This window comes from Dromiciops gliroides, chromosome 1 (assembly GCF_019393635.1).
Source record: "Dromiciops gliroides isolate mDroGli1 chromosome 1, mDroGli1.pri, whole genome shotgun sequence".
NCBI lineage: Eukaryota > Metazoa > Chordata > Mammalia > Microbiotheria > Microbiotheriidae > Dromiciops > Dromiciops gliroides.
In genome coordinates, this window is record NC_057861.1 from 735,482,502 (window position 1) to 735,495,228 (window position 12,727).

Consider the following 12,727-nt stretch of genomic DNA (forward strand, 5'->3'; position numbering starts at 1 on the left):
ACAACTAGATTGCAACCATAAGATTGCCTATGACTTTAAAAAATATCCTACACAATTTCTGTACAATATGGTAAGCAGTAGGAACACTTCCTTCTTGAACTGGTCGTCCTAGCCAAAAAGAGCCTTGGCTACGACCTTCAATGAACCAGTCATTTCATCCATTTCCTCCTCTCCCCTAAGTGGCCATACTTGTTGATCTTGTGTTCTTGGCCATGTCCTTCCATGAGGAAGACACACAGAGACATAGGGAGAATACTCAGTGTACTAGGGGCCTTTCCTGAGAAACATTTGTAGAATAATAATGGGGTGAGTGGACCATCTGAGCGCCTGGGGAGATAGGAACAAGAGATGCAGGGGAGCTGGGAATTAGGAAATAAGTCCCAGGGGCACATTAGTCACTGGAGAATGGAAACAGACAGGAGAAGGAAGAGGTTTGTCGGCTCAAGCAACTCCGAGATTTCATTTAAGATGCTGGAATGTTTTTTATAATCCAGACCTTCCAGGACAAAGTTTAATTTGATTTTCTGGGTGCTCTGTGTGCAGATTTGTATCTACACATTTTGTCGTCCTCAGTTGTTACCTCATGTGCAATGGGGATATCCTCATCTCATCGCCCCTTGGAGGAATGCTTCTTCCTCTGTTCTAGGACAGTCTCTGAAACAAGGCCTGGGCAGTCATCTCTTGCTCAAACAGAAATGGATCCCTGCAAGCTGCCAATCCATCAGCCTGCTTAATACTCCCAAGAAAAAAATATTTGTTTTTGTCTCTGGTTAGCCTCACAAACAGAACAAGACAAACTGCTTTTCTCTGGCGTAGGGAAGGGATGAGCCCCAATTCTGAGAAGTGGCTGTGCCCGTGACTATTCATTTTGTCTAAACCAGAGGCCACTTCTCAGAAGGAGTCACTCACGTAAGAAGGAAGGGTGTTCTTAGGGGGCTTCCTTCCTTGGTGATGTATTGTAGCCCACTCACTCACGCCACCTCCAGCTCTCTCCTGCCCTGGCAGTGAGCACCCATTCCTGTCTTTGAGGACTAGCAGTCATGACTCACGGCCAGGCAGCATCACCCAGACCACGTGCTTGTCTGCCTCTGAGTCTTTGCCATCTTCCCCTGAGATCAGTTCCTGAGAACTGATCACTCACAGCCCTCACACACACAGGATGCTCCCCCCACCCCACCCTGTGTCTCTGGACGTTCCCAGCTGTGTTCCCCACTTTTATTCTCTTCAATGCCCTTTCTGTGTCCCTTCTAAGCACATCTGGGACCGTGAAGCTCCAGAGTTCCAATGTGGCCGCACCGCTGTCCTGGACAGAGCAAAGGACCGAACGTGTCTTTTCGATCATTATTTGCCTCACCTATAAGCCATCCTCCAATTTATTGACCACTTTCTTTGGTCTTCTAGTTTCAATCATGATGAGAACACCGAGATTGATACGGTCCAGTTCCTCAGGCAATGTGTCTGCCTGTGGGTCAATGGACGAATGATATAAAGGCAGGTAAAGGACTACGTATAAACAGTCTAGAAACTCTAATTCTCAGTCCCCTCTGCCCCCTTCTGCCACTCAGACCCTGTCTCTGCAGAAATGAAAAGGGGCCATGCAGGGCCAGAGACCATTCTGCACTTTGCTTTGTTTCATGAGTTGCCAGGGCCAAAGAATTCCTCAACACGCAGCCAGTCTGCTCGGGGATGAGGGGCTCCAGACTCAGCCAGGCTGATCATCAAAAAAGGAGACACACCCTGGCCTAGGCCTGTCCCCGAAGCCTTTGCGGCAGGATGAAGCTGGGGCTCCGCTGGCCTAGTCTTCAAGAACCTAGGCGGTCCTCCGCTCCCCAACAAAGTGGGAGTTGATGGTACAGAAAAGCTCCCCAATTAGGCAAAACCCCAAACTCACCAAAGTGTCCTTTCAAAAAAAATAAACAAGTGTTTGAATATGTCCATCGAAGTACCTACAATACAATGAGCACTGACCGATACTTATAAATTATAACCTACTTTGTGAAAATAAAAAGTAAGAGGATGTGCCGTGTTGTGGTCATCTTCAGGCTTAATCCTGCTTTACCTTCCCCTTTAATGATGATTTTAAATGGTTGAGCACTTACCATAATGTGATTGAAATGCCTGCGGTTTAACGACCTGATTACAGTGGTTACATATCACCAAATAGAAATCATCATGAGCTGGACAGAGACCAAATATTGGCATATCTGCAAGAAAAAAGCAAAGCACAACTCAGTCCTCGGGTTACAATGGGGATGGGATTATTCCTAGAGGGAAGGATTGGGTGATGGGGCTGCTTTAGTGCAAGGCCTAACAGAATAAAGGTTATTTCCTAGTTTAAAGGCAAATTTTGTGGACAAGCAGAGAGATTAAGAATAAGACAAAACACCCCAGCAGCTGGTCTTATAGCCACGGATTTATAAATTAAAACAAACTAAAAGGTAATCAAAATCACGAGCTTTTAATCATGGAAATGATGCCGAGTACCAAGGAAAACCTTGTAGCGCCTAGAATTCTCAAAGGCTTCAAAAAAGTGTTTTAGCCTAAAACTGTGCAACTGCATTAAATGCACCCTAACTTAGAAAGCCACATCCCCTAATGGTTTTATTTGTTTAACTGAGCATTATATGCCTGCCATCTGCTACCTGAGCTCTTCCTGAAGGAATCCTTGCTAAAGAGTCAGTGCTCATGCAAATGTTATGAATAAATCTGCAGGCTTTCCAGAATTGGCAATTCCACAATTGTCTTTGATACATTTTTCAGGGCCATTTTAGTCCTATAATTAAAAACAACAACAAAAGACCTATCAAGTGATTAGTGAATAGACTCCTGCATTAAAAAACAAGTGAATAATATAATATAATCAAATAAAATACGCACATATATCACAGATTATTTAACAAAAAAAAACTTACACAATTTGAATTTAGTAGTAGTAACTGAACTTATCTGAACATAACCCTAAACTACATGAATATACTTGCTAGTGATATTAACATTACTCTTGGTGTTCACAATCTAGCCATAAAAAAGTTATCAAACATAAGATTTCTATAGATTAAGTATTTTATAAAACAATCTTAGTGTTTTAAAACTATGAAGTGTATAAGTTATCTAATTTAGTCACAACTGAATATTCAACATTCTCTGATGATACAAACATTTTAGAAAACTAAAATGACAAAAGGAAAAACAGCAAACTACGAAATTTCAATCGAAACTTCCCTTTAATCCAGCATGCAGACTAATAGGTTTTATTTTGAGGTCAAAAGGAATCATTCTTCAATTTGGAGTGTTCTTCAGACGAAGTCTAAACATTATCATTTAAGTATCCTTCAAAACCAATATGCCGATAAATCAAAGTAGGATTAACTAAATCACATGTTCTATCAGAAAATTACTCAAACGCTTTATACTTGAACAAAGCCTGAATTTAGCTTTTACCTCTATAAAAAAGGCTGCGCAGTGATTTCATTCCAATTAGGGGACTAGGAAAAATGCAAAAAGGTTCTTTCTAGGGGGAGGGCCCTAGATGGCTTCTTGTAATCTTGATCCTATGTCATGTTAGACACAACAATGCCAATGAAACTAACTGAGGTGTGGGGAAGGGGGAGGGGAAGAAGAAGAGGAAGAGGAAGAGGAAGAAGAAGGAGAAGGAGAAGGAGGAGAAGGAGAAGAAATGAGGAGAAGGGGAGATGTGAGGCAGCAGGGTGGTAAGAGCCATATGACTAATGGGAGATGACAAATTCTCTCTCTAAAACTCACTATCTGTATGACTTTGCACAAGTCACTGAACTTGGTTTCCTCTTCTCTAAAACAAGGGATTGACCTAGATCCTATATGAGATCCCTTCCAACTCTATATTCTGTAACAATCCCATTTCTAGTTGACTACTGACTTCTAACAGAAAGAAAGAAAAACAAAAACAAAGTACATTTTAAAAAACAAGTACATGCCTGCACAATACCATGGGAGTTCAAAATCTTTTAGGAATGTAATGATCACCACTTGATAAATTGTTTTCCATAGGTCTACTGTCAAAACATTGAAACTTAATTGCTGAAATGGATGATATAAAATAAAATATCGATCTGCCCCTTGCTTCAACAGTTTAATAAAGCTCCACTCGCAGGAAACCCACAAGTATTATTTAAAATAACCAGCAGCAAGACATGAGGCTTGTCCGGTCCAGTCTGAAGCACCTAGGAGCATCAGACACCAAGTTCAGGACAAATGAGTTTTATAAATAGCACTCAAAGGAGCAGCAGGTGAGTGGCCTGGATTTCTTTCTAGGCCATTGTGGTCTGTGTGCTAGCTGTCACAGCTTTTGCGATGCTCAATTGGAATTGATACTGTTCAAGACAGAATGAATTTGCATTCTTCTGATGTCCAAGTCACCCTGTTTTATAAAGTTGGGCTTCTGAAGACGAAAGTGACACTAAGGACCCAGGACTCGATCTACCATGGAAAAACTGTAGCTTGCCAACCACATCTCAAGTTCTTTTTTCTGGGGCGTTTGACTTTAATTGTGACATAAGTTAATGGCTACCGTTAAAGGAAATAAAACAGAAAAGAATTCCACTTAGTAAGAAAGAACCTGAATTCATGTGATTGTTCCTTCAGAAATCTAAAAGAATTATATGCAATTAATATTTGTATAGCCTTGTTATTTCTCAGGAACATGGTAGACACACACATTATACATACACATATATAATGTGTATGTGTATATATATTAGGATCTATTTAGATGTATATTCTTATCCATTTTTTCCTACGTGCACATTTTTGCTGAATGAAATAACATATGAAGAAATCTTGTGTAACTTCCTGTGAAATTTTGCTTTCTATTTATGAAGAATTAGTTTCTTTCAGTTTAGTAGCCTAAGCTATACAAGATAATGTCTCTTATTTAAGCTGGTTTAACCCCTACATATGTGTATATATACGCATGCATTTTCTGTCCTGTAACATTCCAAAGAGCTTAGCAACTGTCAAAGATAGTATGGAATGTTGTGGCAACAGAGAAAAATTGGACAGATCTGTGTGTGAGACCTCATGGATGTTTTTACATATTTCTTAAGGCTGACATTCTGAAACCAGTCCAGTTACAAATGAATAGTTGGGACCCACCCAAGTATAGGGAAGCCACTTGATTCTGGGCTTTTAAAAATTCAAGCTAAGAAAAACTCAGGGAACTTTTGTGAAGTTCAAAAACAAATGAAAGAACTCAATGAAAATTCAAAATGCATTCTTTTTGAGGAAACTGGCTGACAAAAAACATTTTAACAATGAAACCGCTTTAAAATTCATTTTGAGCTTCTGAAAAACCAATTTCATGGACTTCATTGTTCTCTGAGCTCTGAATTGATCTCTTCTCCTCTTCCTGGTCTTCTGGTCGGCCAACGGCTCCATTCCTGCGCCCAGCTCCTAATGGATCGGGTAACTTCAGATTAGCAGGGTTTAGGTTTTCTCTAACATCTCTGCGATTTGAAGACTGGCTGTCTCCACTGAGGTCCTACCCCCAGTCTTTGCCATGGGGTGGAGGTGACCCTGTCTTCCCGAGGGCTGTGCCAACAGAACACCAGCTCGCCAGGCTTTGAGGGTGGGCCTGGCCACAAATTGTATGTTTGTCCTCCAAAAGCCAGCCTCTCTCAGTTTGCAGAGGCTCCCCACCAGACTGGCTGCAGGAGGAGGAAGCATCTGGCCACCAGGACTCTTCAATACTGTCTCCCAAGAGGAAGACGAGCTGGAATCAGGGGGAGGGGCAGTGGCCATACCACTGACATCCCAGCCCTGGCTGAAGGCTGTGGGGCAGGATGTGGCCCAAAGGCGCCTGCCTGCTCCAGGCCTCAGGGAGCCTCAGAGGGGTGCAGCCACACCCAGGGTGCCCAGGATTTTTCCTGAGCCCGGATGCTGAAAGGTCCTCAGCCAGGAGACATATCTGTCTGAGTGGCTGCCATCGCTTCAGTAAGATGCCTCACCAAAAGCAGCCCAGCCTTGGACCGGTAGGCAGCCAAATGTAGAACTGTCAGACTGGTTTCCCGTAACATGATTCCAACACAGCGAGTGCCATCGCTGGGCACACTGCATGTGATCGGTCCCAGGATTAGTCTGGCCGTTCAGAACGACAAAACAGGAGTGAAGTGGGTTCTCGCTCAGTGGGTGAGTCACGGTGGTGGCAGCTTGGAAGGAGGCCTCCACCTCCACAGTCATCAGGTAGATGGCTCTCTGGGACTCCCAGGGAATGGCTACTCCATCATGTCCCCTGGTACTCACTGCAGCTCTTCCCAAAGAAGTCACCAAGTGCTCAAGGGAAAACAGATCCTGGTTTCTGGAAGCAAAGCCGTTACCCCAAAGTAAGGAGAGGCATTCCATTAATTTCTACCTGAATATTGAAGCTATGGCTTGGAGTTTGATGCTAGGTCCGAGGAGCGTGGTGCAGAGAAGCAAACACTGGACTGGGGGCAAAAATCCCAAGTCTAGGAATAACTGTGTGAGCCTCGGCAAGACCCCCCCCCCCCATGTCAGGCTCAGGTTCCCCACTGGGAGGTAACAGAGGTTTCAGTTCCAAAGCTCTTTATTCTAGGAACTTCACACAAACCCACCAGGGAAAAACATAATTTGCTAGGGGGTGGAAGCAATGGGACAGATGAACACCAGATAATATCAAATTTGAAAAAAAAAAATGTAACACTTTCATTTTGAAAGGACAAGGCCCTTGATTATGGTACCACAGGCCCAAATGCAGAAAAGCCACATCATTCAAGTAGGAAAATGTGTTGATCATTGCCCTGCCCAAAAGAAAATCTTATAAAAAATGAATGTTGAAAGCTATCTTTATATATAATTTGAAAAAATAGAATATTATTCACAAAAATAAAAGGAGAAAACGAATTTAAGAGATGCATTTCGTTTCATACATAAGCTATGTTTCATAAAAGCTGTCTGAAAGTTCTATTTTTATATAAATAATTTCTTCAACAGACTTAGGGGAATATTGACCATTTGAAAAAAACGACCACCATGAAATCATCACCTAATTCATCTTTCTGTAAATTCCAGTTTTCTTATATGAGACTTGTTTAAATCCAGGTGTATCTGCATACATAAAGGCATAGACAGTCCTTCAGCTACTGTTACACATACACAAACACACACACACACACACACACACTCACACAGCCCTCCCCCAATTCAAGATGTAATACACACTCCTAACTTCAGCATTGTTACTTTTAACAGCAGACTGCAATGAACACCTATCACTTGAAGGTTAAATTGAAGAAATCGAGGAGGGGGAAAGTTCAGAACAAGCCAAACAGTTCACACTGGGCCTCCACAAACACAGGAGGAGCACCCGAATTCTGCCTGGATTCCATCAGAATGAAGCTAACATAAATCCGATTATCTTGGCTCTGTAAACACAGTGTCCCCTGAAGCCAGATATTGCACCAAACACACACGTGTAAATCTGGATGCTTCACAGATGTGAGAAGAATCCTTTCCCTTCCGGTATCTCCCCTCAGGCTTCACAATTCTGTGGCTTGTATGGCAAAGGACCCTAAACAAGGAGGAAGAGAGGGAGCAAACAAGTTGCATTCTGGCCAAAATAGAACCATACCAGGGACTCCCCTCCTGTGTGAGAAAGCCCAAGGAGCCCTGAACAACTACAATTAATTCTGAATTCTGGCCCTGAACCTGATTAGCTGTGTGATGCTGGGCAAGTGGCTTACCTTCTCTGGGCTCCAACCTAGGTGCATCCCTTTTGCTCTAGATCTGAGACCCCATGACCTGTGTGACTTTTGGCAAGCCGCTCAATCTCTCTGGGCCTAAACTGCTTCGTGTATAAAATAGGGGGACCCGACCTTGCAATAGGCTAGAAAGCTGGACTAGATAATAACTCATCCCGTCGTCCTCTCTGGTTCTAAGATCTAAGACAGCATCAGCACCAGAACATGCTTTTGATACATGAAAACATAAATCTCCCAGCCCGAAGGACAAGCTAACTTCAGGGGTGGTCTACCAGAAGACGTTAACTAACAGATTACCATGGAAGAGGAAGGGGGCTGAGGGGAGAGCCATCGTGACCTATGACCTGACTGGACTTGGCTAATGTACCTTCAATGTCACACCCCACGTCCTTAAGGGAATTCAAGGCACAGTGGTTTATCTCCCTGCCCCCCTTTCCCCCGCCCCTACTCCCCACTCATATGTCTGTACACTCAGTCCCTGATCTGTGGATAATCGATGCTCTAGAGGATACAGCAACTTCTGCTGCCATTGTTTCCAGCTTCTAAATCATCCAGGAATCGTCTCTGGCCAACTTCCAACCGTGCACCTACCTCCTGATTTGACACGGGCTCTTGAAGGCCCACCACAAGCCTGGTAAGCATCAAAAACAGAGGGGCCCAGGCTTGGCTAGACCACTGCAGCACAGGACTGAACAGTGAATGGGGACTATCATGTTTATATAGCTTTCAATATCCAGGATAAGCCAGAGGACCTGGGTTCAAATCCTACTTCAGTCACAATGTGACTCTGGGTTCTAGGTTTAAAGTTCTTCATGTGGAAAATGAAAGGACTGGACTGTCTGAACTCTAGGGTCCTCAAGCCCCAGAAGATTACAGAGAACCCTAGATGAGGAGTGCATCATCCTCAGGAGTGGATCTTAATTATTCCTGCTGAGGGGGAAGAGTAGAACAACGCTTATTTTCCAGATTACTGTACAAAATTGGAAGGTCAGGGCATTGAGCTTGTCCATCCGTTCTAAATGTTGGACACACTGCAAATGGGCACTGAATGAGCTGGACCCAAAACTGAGAAAAGCTAAGGCAGCTAGATTAGACTGTCTCTGGGAAATTGCAAAATCCTTTTGAGGACCCCAAACTTCTTCCTGAAACCAAGGCCTAGTCTTTCTCAACAGACAACAGCAATCACATCAATACCAACTAAAATAATTTCATCTCAAAATTAAACCAATGTAGGGGCAGCTAGGTGGTGCAGTGGATAAAGCACCAGCCCTGAATTCAGGAGGACCTGAGTTCAAATTCGGACTCAGACACTTGATATTTAATAGCTGTGTGACCCTGGGCAAGTCACTTAATCCTCACTGCCACATACACACCCAAAGAAAAAAAAAAGAAAGAAAGAGGAAAAAAAAAAAAGAAATTAAACCAAAGTAAATTAATTGCTATGACAAGGAGAACCCAAGAGTCTAGAAAATGTGTCAGCTAACATCTGACCTACCCACCAAAGTGAGAGGAACACAACGGCCACACAGGGTTAGAATATAAACTCATTTGTAAAATCTTAGGAAGGACAATGGATAATGTGAGCAGGACCACTTCATAAAAGCAGAGAAAAGTAGTGAAGGGCAAAAACAAACTCAAAAAATCTGCTAAGAATCCAGCTGGGCAAAGCCATTCCAAGGATACTCAAGGAAGCAGCTGGAAGGAAGATAATCAAAAAAAGTTGGAAAAGATCTGCAAAAATTATTACAAACTGTTTTCTCCATCAAGACTGTGGAATCACCACATTTGGATCCCAATTGTCATAGTCCCTGAGGTGAAGGAAAAATGGTTTTAAAGAGAAAATTATGGGGGAAATAGCCAGATTGGAACAAGAAGATGTAGAGCAGATCTACAACTGGGACCAAGAGAATTGCAAATGCACCAAGGGTCCGATTTATAAAAAATCTAAAGGAATGGAAAGGGATGGAATAACAATAGTACTAGCTAATATTTATATGGCACTTAGCATGTGCCAGGCCCTGTGCTAAGACTTTATAATTATTACCTCATTCGATCCTCACAAGCCTGGGAGGCAGGTGCTATTATTATCACCATTTAACAGATGAGGAAACAGTAGCTGACTTGGGCAAGTGACTTGCCCAAGGTCACACAGCCAGTAAATGTCAGAGACTGGGTTTGAACTCAGGTCTTTGAGTCTCCAGACCTGGCTCTCTATATAGTGAATTCCAAATTGGGGGAGAGGAGGGAAAGGGGAGAAATGTGTGCATGCATGTTTGCATGTACACATACATATGCACACATGTACATACATGCATGAATATAAACAATCTGGCCTCAGACACTTATTAGCAGTGTGCCCCTGGGCAAGTCACTTAACCCTGACTGCCATATGCATGTGTGTATGTGTGTGTATCTATATATCAGACTTTATTCATTACCAAAAAATCCCAAACACTTGACAGGAAACAAGTGGCAAGTGTCTACTTTCCCATTTCTAAAGTTTCCACGGGGTTATCTATACCTGAATTGAGGGCATTCACAATGAGGGCATTAGGAGGGAAGAGCAGGCTTTCATGAATGACATTCAACAAGAGTCTCCAGCTTGACCATCTCACAACTGACTGAAAGACGTAGGGTGAAGCTTCGTAAGCCGTGGGTTGGGGTCGTGTGACTGACTGCGGGGCGAGAAAGATTTGGCAACAGCTTTATACACCCACACGAAAGGCGCTGTGAGTGGAACATGTTGAAGAAGTCACGCCCTGATGTGGAGAATCTAAGATTCTCTGTGCTGACCATTTGCTGACAGAGAAAAAGCATTTGACCCAGGAGAACCAAGCAACACCTGATGGGCTTTTACATCGAGGCATCTCCCATCCAGACACCATGATCGCTCAAGTCCTTGGAAGACAAGAAAAACAACCCCATGTCCATGACCTCGTGATAATAAACATCAACCAGGTCGTGAAACGGGAAGAGAGCTGTCTGCCAATGGCATTTGCCCGTGATGAAGAAGAGCCAGCAGGACAACCCAGGTTGACAGGCAGCTCTGTGGGGGGTGACCCTCCTCCGGATGCTCCTGTCTGCAAACGACACTTTGTTGACTAAGCCAAGGTGCAAGACATGGCAGAGTTTCCTGGGAGAGGTCTGGGATCCCTCCAAGGAGTCTAGGAAAGACCAAAAGGATGAAGAACGGCTCTTGGCCAGATTTTAGCATGATCTAAACGGTCACACAGAGAAGTCTATCCAGCATTGTGCATGCATGCATGTGTATATGTATGTGCGTGTGTGCATGTGCGTGTGTGTGTGTGTGTGTGTGTGTGTCACAGAGGATGCACCAAGGATGCACGCTGGCCTGACAGGAGCGGTGTGGATGAGCGTCACGTCGCAGCACAGGCCTGCCTTCTTCCACAGGAACATTTCATCCCTGTTGTCATACAGAACACCACTCGCTGTCTTTGAAAGGCAATGGAGAGAGGTGTTCTGGGCACGAGCAGGCAGCGCCACGGAACCTGTGAGGAACTCCAAAGAAGAACAGGAATAGAGGACGTGATCAAAGGATCCTATGTCAGAAAGAAAAGATGGGCTGGCGGAAGGTGAGCAAGTTGGCCACGGGGACACGCACTGCGGAGAACGTTTGTGAGGCCACGGAAGAGTCCACCAGGGATGGGCAGGCTTGGCTGGGCTGCTGAGATCATGGATCCACTGCAGTATCTGGGTCTGTTCTATAACTGACAGACAAGGAGTTGTTTGAGGATCCAAGACCACCATGGGGGAGGCCACGGACCAGGGCTGGGCCTTTCTTCCATACCATCAGTGGAGAGCATCCCTCTAAAAACTTAGAGGATAAATCTTCTGATGAAGATCATCCACTCACAGCAGGACAGTACCTACAAGGGACCTCTGAGATTACTCAGCCACACCCTTTATTCTTTTTGGTTTTTTGGTGAGGCAATTGGGGTTAAGTGACTTGCTCAGGGTCACACAGCTAGTGTCAAGTGTCTGAGGCTGGATTTGAACTCAGTTCCTCCTGACTCCAGGGCTGGTGCTCTATCCACTGCGCCACCTAGCTGCCCCCACACCCTTTATTCTACAAATGAGGATACCAAAGTTCATCATTTTGCCAACTTGTCCATGGTCCCACAGACAGGCAGTGGCAGAGCCAAGTCTACAGCCACATCTTCTTGATTCCCAATCCAGGCCTCGCTCTGCAACAGCATGCAACTGCTGCCCTCAAACAGATATCTTTACTGCCTCCCCCTTGTAGACAAATGCTTTATCAATAGCTTTCTGTGGATTGATTTTCTCTACATTCCAAAAGCTGAAACGTGGGTGTGTGTGTGCATGTGAGTGCAACTATTCAAAACCACATTTCAAGATGCAACATCATTGTGCCTGGCATGGTGCCTAGCACACAGTAGGCACTTAATTAATGTTTCCTGACTGATCTGTGCCCAGGTCAATGGTTAAAATATATGCCTAAAAACCCAAACCTCATGACATACACTCAAACAAATTCAAGCCTATTTTGAGACTTAAAGAAAAGTTTAAACAAAAAATAAGGATGTCTTTCATATGCCATTAAAGAGTCCATTGCACACATCTGAATTTAATATCTTCATTGTGGCCTGTCATAACAGTGGCCACCAATAAGGTAGTCTTTCTTCTGGGATGGTTTCCAAAATTGGAATACTTCAGTGATGGTGGTACCCCAGAGCGATTTTTCCCAAGGTAATTATCCTATCTGTACAGTCCTCACCAGCTGTTTTCGTGGGGTCAACTAGGAAGGGGAAGCTGCCCAGATAGTGGACCAGCCTGGAAGCCAGTGAGTTCTCTGTTCAAATCCTGATTCTCACCCCCCATGGCTGTCTAGGGTGCACAACAGCAGCAGATGTGCACGTACTTGGGGCATTTCCCCATCTGCAGTAGTTCCTCACACAGACAAAATTAGAAATTACCTCCCCCACCAAAAGCATGAA

At 44.0% G+C, this 12,727-nt stretch overlaps 1 protein-coding gene across 1 annotated transcript in view; it reads right to left on the reverse strand.

Annotated features, from left to right (window-relative positions):
* The window catches only part of ATXN7 (ataxin 7), a 139,482-nt gene that overhangs the window by 58,933 nt on the left and 67,822 nt on the right, over positions 1–12,727 (reverse strand). Inside the window, exon 4 of the mRNA XM_043974999.1 lies at positions 2,100–2,204. Within this exon, the coding sequence (XP_043830934.1) occupies positions 2,100–2,204 (105 nt within the window). The remainder of the gene's footprint in view (positions 1–2,099; positions 2,205–12,727) is intronic.